Source organism: Triplophysa dalaica, chromosome 9 (genome assembly GCF_015846415.1).
Source record: "Triplophysa dalaica isolate WHDGS20190420 chromosome 9, ASM1584641v1, whole genome shotgun sequence".
Taxonomy (NCBI): Eukaryota; Metazoa; Chordata; class Actinopteri; order Cypriniformes; family Nemacheilidae; genus Triplophysa; species Triplophysa dalaica.
In genome coordinates this window covers 1,111,120-1,122,750 of record NC_079550.1, presented here as the reverse complement: position 1 = coordinate 1,122,750, position 11,631 = coordinate 1,111,120, and the positions used below count along the sequence as shown (strand labels likewise).

Sequence of the window (11,631 nt, the reverse complement as noted above, 5' to 3'; positions counted from 1 at the left end):
CATTCAGCTCTTCCATAGATGTTCCATAGAAAGCCACTTCAGAATAGTCCAATGTTTTGTTCTTATCCATTCTTGGGTGATTTTAGCTGTGTGTTTTGTGTCATTATCCTGTTGGAGGACCCATGAGCTGCGACTGAGACTGAGCTTTCTGACACGGGGCAGTACGTTTCGCTCCAGAATTCCTTGATAGTCTTGAGATCTCATTGTGCCCTGCACAGATTCAAGGCAACCTTTGCCAGAAGCAGCCCCAAAACCCAACCTTCTCCTATTTAACTGTAGGTATGGTGTTCGCCTCTTTGAAAGCTTGATTTTTTTTAATCTGCAAACATAGAGCTGATTTCACTTGCTCAAATTTTAAACTCATCTGTCCAATGGACATTCTCCCAGAAGGAATGTGGCTTGTCAATATGAATTAGCAAATTTTATGAATATGAAAATAACAAATTCCAAGTCTGGATTTTTTAGGTTTTTCTTTCAAAATGTTCTTCTTGCATTGAGCCCAATTTTGCTCCAAAAGTTGCAATCAGAAACTGACGTGTCTTCACATTGAAAGTTCAGCATGTATCTCTTTTGCAGTTATCCTTGGTTCTTTTTCTACCATTCGCACTAGCCTTTTGTTCAATCTGGGGTGGATTTTACTCTTGCGGCCGCGCCCAGGGAGGTTGGCTACAATTTCATAGACCTTAAACATCTTGATGATATTTGCAACTGTTGTTACAGGAACATCAAGCTGCTTGGATATAATCTTGTAGCCACAGAGATGCCGATTCGCACATGACTAAATATTGTAGGTCATTTGTGGGGGTATTTTTACTTAACAAATGACAGACATGTCGGTTTCGCATGTGATAAAGAACCCCCCAAAAAAGCATTTTTTTCAACCATCATGTAATGAATTCAACTATGTTGTTTTGACTATGTTTGAGTGCTTTTTTATCAAATTATATTTTTATGTATAAGTGGAACCCTTTAAAGTGCAAAAGTATCAAATGAATCAAACGTTCAACAACAAAACATAAATGTCTAAGAAATGATAAATCTCATCTCTCATCATCCAATCAACCTGTTAAGCTTTAAATCTTTAAAGTTCACTTGCTGTGTTTTTGTCTCATGTCACTGTTTTTGAATATCGAGTTGATCTTAAGTTTTTCTGAACGATGTTGTTCTCACATTATGTTGCTCGCTGCGTTCTCCGGAATTGAGCGTATGCAAAATCCTTGTTTTTTATGTAGAATGTGGAATTAGATGGAGAATATATGAGGGCATAAGAGCCACAGCTGAAGAATCATGATTCTGCTACACTGCAGTGAGTCCTGTACATTTTAATGAAGGTGTAACATTTCAAAAATAATAAGTATTTACTCAGCAAACCTTCATTTATTATTTGTAAGTGGACTCCTGAGGATGCTGGTGTTTACTGGTGCAGGGTTCATGGATGGAGAAATACGAGTTACACTCTGCCCAGTCTCTTCCCGTTCCTGTAAACGTACTCGGTACGACTTCCTCAACATCATACAAATGCAGTCTTTCTCATTTCTGTGTCAACATAACTGAGGTATGCTGTAAACACTGAATCTTAAAAATTAAATAATTAAATTTTCAGCAAAACATGCAAATGTTAAAACATCCAAGTGCATTTGCATGCTGATCGTGACACTGCATTGCATTGTTCTAGAATAAGTGCAGTAACATGGCAGCGCCTTAAAAGTACTATTAGTATACTGCTTTTCATCTAAAAATAAGAACGCATAATACTCAGAAATATATGATATGTGGTTCTCAGAAAAACATGTTGTGTATTCTTAGTTTGCTACTCTTACACTTGAAATGCACTAGTTAAAAAAAATGGGCAAAATTAGTCATGAGTAGTATTGAACAAGAACAAGTATACTGGTACTTACCACATAAAGTACAATTATAAATATACCTTGAATCATATAATTAATAAAATTGATATCAAAAGCCTACTTATTTTTGCAAGGGACACCGTTAACTGTGCTGTCAGTGGAACATAACCGTGTTTGAAATGTTTCTTCTCAGATAAGTTGGAAACTCCCCGGCTGGTGGTTGATTCTGGTCAGGTCGTCGCTGGAAGGCTTGTGCATACCAAGATTTTGAGATGCGGCTGAATGTAAATGCTGAAGACCTTCAAATAAAATATCACTACATGAAGAACCACATCTGGCTGACACCGTTCTCATCCTCAAACACATACACCATCTGAAGGACGCGACACCGGAGAGAGAGCATGGCATTACAAAATCAAAACAATGCCATGCCCTTTTCCACATAAGACACATGGGTATGTCATGATACTACCACAAGGCCTGAAAATCATGACAAGAAAAGGCAGGATCATGATATAACCCCCCCACAAAGAAATCCCCCAGGCGTTTCTCCAAGTAAGCACACTTCACATGACAAGACCGACATACAGGAACATATAATGGAACAAACTAGGGGCAGGGCTAACATGACAACAAAGGGGTTGGATAATAAGATAAACATTAATGGGAGGGTGAATGGGTAGGGCAAACTTGGGGACACTAAACTTGAAGGGACAGGAGGTGGGGATTTAGAGGGGGCTTGGGGCATGCTTCCTAGAGCTGGGTGGAGAGGTATGACGGGGAGAGCTAGGGGAACCGTTCTTGTAGCAGGGGGATGAGGGATGGGAAGGGGATAAGGGATGGGAAGGACAAACTGGGATCGACATTAGGTGCCAACTGGAAGGCCGGCAGACAAGGACTAGGCGCCGGCTGGAAGGCTGGCTGACAAGGCCTTGATGCCGTCTGGAAGGCCGGCTGGACACGGCAGGAGACCAGCTGAGTCACTAGCTGGAAGACCTGTTGAGTTACCCGCTGGAAGGCCAGCTGAATCACCGGCTGAATCACCGGCTGGACTGCCCGCTGGATCGCCGGCTGGATTGTCGGCTGGGATGCCTATGGCTGGACGGGACATGACACGGCTAAATGCACAGGTAGTTCCAGTTAGTTTGATCAACATTTGTAAGTAATTGAGGGTTAAAACGGGTTTAAAGCAGTTCTGGGCGCAACCACCTTCCGGAAAGCCTGGTTCTTGGCCTCCACGTTGTGCATTCAAATCCTTCAATGCAAGGCTAACCGTGGATTATCCCTTACTTTCGCCACAGCCTGCCCTACCTCTCTCCAAAACTACCACTTTTACTTTTAGCTGGAACAAGGGCGTAAATACAGTGTGGTGCCTTATCGACTTTTGACTACTCCAAAAGACATTATGCTGCTCATCACCTCTCCATTTTTAACTTTGTGTACAGAGAATTTGTGAAACCTTTAATCAAGTCCCATATAAAGCTACAAGAAGGAAAGAATTAGCATTAAACGTAATGTTAATGGACCTTGTGGCGAGAAAAGTAATTCAGAATGATTATCCTTGCCTTATTTTATTACAAGGGCTCAGGAACTGAGCGACCCAAAGCCTACATTGTGATTTATATTAGGTTTCATACAAAATTATATATATAATATTCAATGATTTGTATGCATAACCTTGCAAATAAACAAACAGCATCTTTAAAAAAACAATGCAGTATTGAGTGAACTGATCGTGATCTTCTGGATGACTCCCTGGTGGACGTCATGATTGCATTACAAAATGCAATGTATGTAAAAAACTACAATTCTAATCAATTATCAATTAATTCCTAATTTTGAGATTCTTATATTTGGCCCTCTATGCATTGTATAACTATTATATTGTCATGTAGTTTAGGTGTTAACTTGGCCCAAACTACATCTTTATACATAAATATCTATATATGAATCAAATATTTTTTTGTTGTGGTTACCAATATGGGATCATACAGCTATTAAGAAGATATAAACAAATAGAAAAGAGCAAACTGCATTCAGTTAGTTAAGCCATATATTCCCAAACCTTCCATGTCCATTTGGTGTAAAGGTCAGCTAAAGATGACCTTGCACCTGGTATTAAACATGGAGAGGGTGTTCGTCAGGATAGAGTAAGAAGCCAGAAAAGGTGCTGTCATCCTCGCTGCTGGAGTACACACCATTCCAGTCCCTTAGCGTCTCCACCCATACCTGATCACCGGTATCCAGCTTCAATATCACAAGGTTGGATGCCTGGTCAATGTCTTGACCGTGTAGAGTGTCCCTAGAGCGAACCTTTCGCACCCCATTGACCACCAGAGAAGCTCGTAGTGGTTTGTTCCTCACTGTGATCTGGTAGGAGAACACATAAACTCCTGAATAGGTGCAGTTGAATTTGCTTGTGGCTATATCGTAGTGGTTTTCGCCATTGTAAAAGACCTTGTCGAAGCGAACCGGATATCCTGATGGAGGAAAAGACTTGCTAGGATAGAGGCCAATACTAAAGGCAGACCGCAGTCTCAAACCGCTTTGTCCCGTTTGGCCCTTTATTCCACGTAGGCCTTGGTCACCACGCTTTCCTTGCAGACCACGATCGCCCCTCATTCCTCTCAGACCTCTCATACCTTTGAGTCCTGTTGGCCCACGTCCTCCTGGCTCTCCCTTTACTCCAGGGATTCCTGCTTCTCCACGCTCTCCAGGTATTCCGGGAGTACCGTGCATGCCATGTTGTCCAGATGGGCCAGGATCTCCACGTACACCTGGTGGTCCATGGTCACCTGGTTCTCCTTTCTGGCCCCTCTCCCCAAGTAAACCACATTCTCCTCTATCACCTTTTTCACCCTTTTCACCAGTCATGCCTCGGGGTCCCAGTGGCCCACTTTTTCCGGTATCGCCCTGTTCGCCTTTTGATGCATTCACATTTGGCTCTCCTTTTTCCCCTTTAGATCCTTTCAGTCCTGGAAGACCACTAGCCCCCTTCTCACCTTTAATACCAATTTCACCTGTAGAGATAAACATATTCCATGTTTCTAATAAAGCATACATTTACTTTCTCACTGAGATCCACAAATACACAAAGTCCACCTTTCACTCCGGCCTTTCCCTGGATTCCTGGAGATCCAGTCAATCCCGTGCTGCCTGGCTCGCCTCTATCTCCTGTTTCAATATATATATATATATATAGGGGAAAATACATCAGGTGACACCTCCACAATCACAGGAAAACAATGAGGCAAATATTTTCACATAGTACGTGTTTTTAAAGAGTAACCTTTATCTCCTTTAGACCCAGCAATCCCTGACGGCCCGAATGGGCCTGGTTCACCTTTGGGTCCAGGTTCTCCCTTATCCCCAGGTATACCTGCAACATGACATAAAACACACCTACTGAACCCATTGTTTGTGTACCAACACTAAAGAAAACTCAATTTGATAAAAATAGAGATCAGTGGCTTAGCCTCACCAACCTGGCAGACCTGTGTCTCCTTTAAACCCCTGTGCTCCTTTCTCTGGAGGGCAGCACTCACAGACGTTGAAGTAGCATTCATTGTAGTCTAGCGTGTAATTGTCTTTTGCGGCGGTGGGGAATGCAGTGGTGTCTGAGGGATAGTCTATATAGATGTCTCCTGGAACTGTTATGCTCTCTGTGATGGCCACAGGGAAGCGCTCTCTTGTTTTGGTGTAGTCCACAATCCGTGCGGTGACTGTAGGCTTGCCTACATGTACAGTAGTTTGAGGCACCTCTCGAGGTGGTTTCTTGGTGTATTGATACTTTGGCCTCTGAGTGGGCTTGATTGTGTCATACGAGGCAGGGAATGTCAATGATATTACAGCTACAAAAATAGTGCATATGCGGAACCCACCCATTTTCTGTCTGTGGAGAAAAGAGAAGAAATGTGAATAGTCACAGAATTATACATGCTCTGCACAAGTGAGCAGACACAAATACTGTTTCCTACTGTAGTGTGAAATCAGTAATAGTTTTACCTGAATTCACCTTACATACTAAGCGCATGTTCTTGCATTATTGTTGTGCTAACAAACCTCGTTTACAGGGGTGTTACTTTCAAATGTCTGAACCATTAAATGGAACGGAACAGTCTGATATCAGACCGTTGCTGTGTTAAAACAGAAGAAAACTATTCACATGTTAATTGTGTTTTGACACATTTTGGAATGACACAGTATTTTAAGCTTCAATATTTTCATACTGTTTAAAAGCTAAATATGGCAAGGTATCACTTTCTTTTGATAGTGACATTGTTCCTACGTGCATGGCCATACCCATCATTGGGGTCCCCGAGGTCTGCATTTTCCATGGTGTAAAAATTTAAATCATGAAACAATTGCTAGAGCTGTCAGTATTGTAGAAAACGCCTAGATGGCTGATCTCAGATTTGGTCTACCGCTGTCTAACAGTCCTTTTCAATGTCAGTCTGTATTCATTTGGTCAAAAGAAAAGATGCAGATATGGTAAGTGTTCAGATGACATGCTTCAGATATATGACTTGTAGGACGTAAGGTAGGCGATCTTTTCCATGTTATTTAGAATTTCTGTCTACACCAGGTGCCAAGAGCTACAACTGATTCTATTTTCTATATGAGTAATGATAACAAACGTTTCGTGTTGCATCCGGTTTAGACATGGGCATATGTTACTGTTAATGTTTATATGTGCTCTGTTCTGATGTTCTGACCACAACCCATGTAAAAAAAATAATTCTGAATATAACTGCAGAGGGATAACCATACTGATAACCCAAATGTTGACGCTACGTGAAAAACAACCTAACTTGTTGTTACCCAGATTTTTATAAGTGGGTGTACATGAGATAGTTTTAGACACATACCCCCATCCCAAACAAAAGACAGTAGTGCCTCCAGCTAGTGCCGTGATGAAAGCATGACATCAGCGCAAAAGGGGTCTATTGTTTTGGTAATACTCTAATCAAGTTGCTACTTGAAAATTACAGGTAGGTGTGTTGGAGCAGGGCTGGAGGTGAAGTATGCAGGACTTGAAAATCCCTAATCTACTGTTTGGTGCTTCTGTGACATGCAGGACAGGACTCTCATGAATAAACCCGTCCATCAACAGCAGAGAAGGACCGAACAAATACTAGTCTGGCAGCTGGCCTGTGGGCTGGTGTGACATATGATCCGTAAAAATTCTCTCAGCGGCTATTCAACACTAATGGATGGTCAGATGCCAAACGCAGCACATTTAAAACTATAACACTTTATATCTTGTTTTTTTAAAGCTCAGCATTTCATTCTGTGGCCTGCGTAATGAAATAGTTTGTGACATGACACAAGATGTCTGATTGCAGATTTCTGTAGCAGCTGAATATAACAGCTTCAGTCAGGAAAAGCTGAGTCTCATTGCCATCGGTTTGGTGTCACTCCAAAAAAGCTTTTGTCCAAAAGAGCAGTGATAATCTCACAAGCTCTCCTCTTCTGAGGTAAACTGAAGGCTACTGGCACCATCAACCATGACAGGCTTTAGTTGCTCCTAAACATCTGCTGTTTAAAAACATCTGCTTAATATCTTAGAAAGAGCAGTTTTGCATCCATTGTAAATCATTAACATCTTAAAGACGTCTTGGAGGCGTCTGCTGTCAGATATCATATGTCATATAGACATCTGACAGCAGATGACTCCGAGATGTATTGCAGATGAGCAAACTATGTTATACAGATCTCTTCCAGGTGTGCTGTCAGGGTTCTGTGTGTGTGTATGTGTATGATACAATTTACGCAGTTAACAATAGTAACCAATTAATAATTAATAATGTACTAAAATATTTTTATCATCTCCTTTAACATTATGACATTGCTAGCAACATACAGGATCAAAGCATGTAGCAGTTTTATTAAAGAAATATAAAGTTGTACAAACTTTCCAAAAAATGTACTGTGACAATGTATTTGTCAAGCATTACTGGACAAATTATATTTAATGTGCAGAAGCGATAAATACAACCACTAAACATTACCCTCATAACAGTTGCATCAGTTAAGTGTAGTACTACATCTACACGGTTATAAATGTGTTTAAACGTCTCTCAACACACACCCAGAACTGCTAGAATCATGCAAGCATGAACAGAGAGTTAAGCAGCGAGGAAAGATACCTATCTGAAAACCGAGAGGAATGGCTGCTTCAAGAGGGACACACACCACCTTGACCTGCTGGTGTCACTCTACCATTCAACACAAACCCAACAGTAGCGCTCACTTTCCCGCTGGCCATGGAAAGAGAGGCGCCTCCATCAGCCTCGCCTGCTGAACACAGACCCCGGGCCCCCCGGACACACCGCGTCTTTCAAAGTCCCTATGGAAGCAAGAGCAGGTATAGGACACGGAGGCGGTATCGCAGTACAACCCCAGAACCCTAGTGCTCTAGTGAACAATGAAGAGCAACAGAGCGGACAGCACGAGATGCTTCAAGTTAAAATGATCCTGCGATTGAGAGCTTTACAATTGCAAATCAAGAGCGTGTGTACGAATGCGTGATAAAGGCTTGGGATTTCAGGAGCTGGAGGGGGGGGGGTCGTGTGACACCTGAGCCGAATGTGTCTCTAGTAACAGTTAAGGCTGTGCTCCGCTGGTAAGCCTTTAATGGAGATATCTGTGACCCTGTAAGGAATAGAGGGACTTTTGGACTATTCACCTACTTGTTTTTTCCCCCTTTTAATTCCTACAGGACGGAGCACAGCCCTTTTTACACAATCAGATAAAATGACAGTTTTGTTAAAGGAAAATCTAAAGAAAAACCTAAATATATTTCAGTGTGTGGACGTGTGGATTATTTTGTCACCAATAGTTTAATTTTTTTAATTTTACATAACTGTAAAAGGAAAAGTGTAAATTTCTTATTTTCTTACACATTTTTGATGCTATATAAATTCCAGCGTTTTTCAATTCTGGTGATCTGAATGTATGAAACTTGGAGAAGAATTAGCCAAATGCTCTGTTAGTATTATTTTTAGGTTGTAGAATGCCTGAACTACACAAATGATTTCAATGGCAGAAGATATTAGTGAAAAAAGCCCATTTGTTCAGACCAGATTAAAACTCTCGCAAAACATTTACATGCATCATAAAAAACCTTTGTATACATTGAGAGTATATGACATCAGCACTGCATCCTTCAAGACAAACATGAGATTATAATAGAAAAGCAAAAGTGTTTACCGGGCAGCAGCTCTTGACTCCTGATGAAGTTCAAAACACAGAGGACATGAGTTTATGAAGGTCCCGATCAGTTCTGAACATATCAAGCCATACCAGACAGTGTGTGTTCAGTGTTCATGGACGCACACACGCACGCATCTTAAAGCACAGGCGGGGGGGGGGGGTGTACTACGGTTCTGGCCCAGTGCTTCACAGTCTCAGTCACCCAGACTGAACCCGAACAAAGTGCTGGGCAGTGAAGTTACCAGAACTGACCCAGAAACCCGACCCGGGCACGCAGAACACTGTGCACTTTATTCACCTAATCATCCTTCTCATTTACTCTCATTTCATCTCTCTCTCTGATTCTCACGTAAGAATCCTTTTCAGGAAACGCTTGCATTTTACTGCTGTGAATGAAAAAATGCTTAACGTAAACCAATACATTCTGTCAACCCCATTACTTCAGGTATTGCTGTTTCAGTGTGCAGCCAGAAGATAAAAAGGGGGGAAAAACACATAATAAATATTTTGTGTTTAAAGTTCAGTGCAAAACTAAATATAATTTTCTCAGTTCCTTGCACTATACTTGCTTTACGTATTTGATAACACGTAAACATGTTATAAGAATATAGAGAAAAGGTTCCTTCAGGAGTTAATGTAAATCCTGGAGACATGGTCACAATGGAAGCCCCCAGGAAAGAAGTCTCCTGCTCCAGTTCCATGTGGATAACACACAGTCTTCAAACTATGACTACAGTGTGAATAAAGAACATCTGTAAAGAACTGTCAGACAGAGATTGTCAACGTTAAATAATATGTCACAGAGACGAGACCAATCATTATTAATATGATAAAAACATGCATTATTATTGGTTTGAACTAAACATGTGATGTCCTTTCCATTGGAAACAGGGTGTGAATATGTTTTAAAGTGATCATATGGCCCGGTCCGAATACGTTTTTTTCTGTGCCTGTGGTGTATTATAAGTTGCCCATCCATGTATTAGACACGTACAACTGCAAAAATGAAAGTGTGGGAACAAAAGATGCATTCTATCCAAAAGTGAATGCAAACCCAGACCTGCCTGAAATTCTTTGTCTAACTACACACCCACAAATCTACATCAGTTTGACTGCCTAAATGTATACCCAAGTAAGGTGGCCAGTACAGTTGTTTTGGAACCTGAACCTGATCGAATTGCATTTTCATTCTGCGTTTGAGGGTAAAACGAAGCTTGAAAATGCTGAGAGACGTTATACCGTTCCAACGTTCCAACATGCCTTGTTTCAGGAAGTGGGGTTTAGGTGTATAAAGTATGTAAAATTGAGTATAGTTTTAACCCTTTGAATGCAAATATGAAGCACTAATATTGAACTTAAATAAGGTGTGGAGATGGTGGTCTAGTGGGTTAAACCACTGAACTGGTAAATCAAAGGTTGCTGGTTCGATCCCAGCAGCCACCACCAGTGTGTCCTTGAGCAAGACACTTTACTCCATGTTGCTCCAGGGGGATTGTCCCTGTAATAAGTGCACTGTAAGTCGCTTTTTGTCTGCCAAATGACTAAATGTAAATGTAAATGTAAGTAGCTCATTTACTTTTTATTAGTGGTGGGCATAGATTAATTTTTTAAATCTAGATTAATCTAGATTAATTCCAAGATTAATCTAGATTAATCTAGTTTAAAATGGCTCATTTGAATTCTGCCGAAGGCATTCAGAATATGTGTGCTACCCAAATAATGACTAAAAGTAAGTCTTTGAGAACGGGTTTCTCAAGCCAGGTGGCGCATTAGACCAGGGGCTCATCTCCTGTTTCCAAAATGCATCACAAACTGCTTGAGAAAGCTGTTCTACTATGATAATTGGTGATGAAAATTAAATTATGTTCAATAAGATGAACTTGTGTTTACTTCCGCATTAGCTAAGGGATGATTTCCGTTTAGGTGGTACTTGAGACTGGAAGAGCTCCTACAGTACATTTACATTTAGTCATTTAGCAGAAGCTTTTATCTAAAGCGACTTACAAAGAGTTAGGGAGCAACAAGCGATATGTCATACAGGAGCCATAATACATTAGATCTCAATACAAAGTTACTGGTTTCAACTAAAGCTAGACCACTACCTGTTGAGAGAAAGTGTTTTTTTTAAACCAATTCCGCATTGCACAAGGTGCAAACAACCTTAGTCTTGTCGATGTTTCTATTGGGAAGCTTCTTAAAAATTAATATTCCCTGAAGCAAACCCGGCGGCTTCATAGCTGCATCCATGTTAGCACGTCACGTTTGATGCGGTAATTTCACAGTAACGTTATGTTGTGTTCAGACCAAACGCGAATGGCGTGTCAAGCGCGAGTGATTTACATGTTAATGCAAAGAGGCAATAGACCTACTTGCTGCGCGAATCGCGCGAATGAAGCCCTGGTTATGAGATGATGAGGCGGCGAGAATGAAGCCCTGGTTATGAGATGATGAGGCGGCTTCTGCTTCCGCGAATGACGCGAATCACGCGAGTTGAAAAATCTCGTTCTCGCCCCGTACAGTGCAGTTAAGCTGGTATACATCCGCGCTAAAATATCAAGGTGAAAGTCAT

General features: G+C 41.2%; 1 protein-coding gene across 1 annotated transcript; it reads right to left on the bottom strand.

The window, feature by feature from the left end:
• Positions 1–3,965: 3,965 nt before the first annotated feature.
• otol1b (otolin 1b) lies at positions 3,966–5,744 on the bottom strand (the record flags this gene model as incomplete). The annotated part of the gene is made up of 4 exons (XM_056756813.1): positions 3,966–4,867; positions 4,950–5,021; positions 5,137–5,226; positions 5,333–5,744. Coding segments are annotated over 4 exons (1,476 nt in total), but the record flags the coding sequence as incomplete, so codon positions are not given.
• Positions 5,745–11,631: the final 5,887 nt, after the last annotated feature.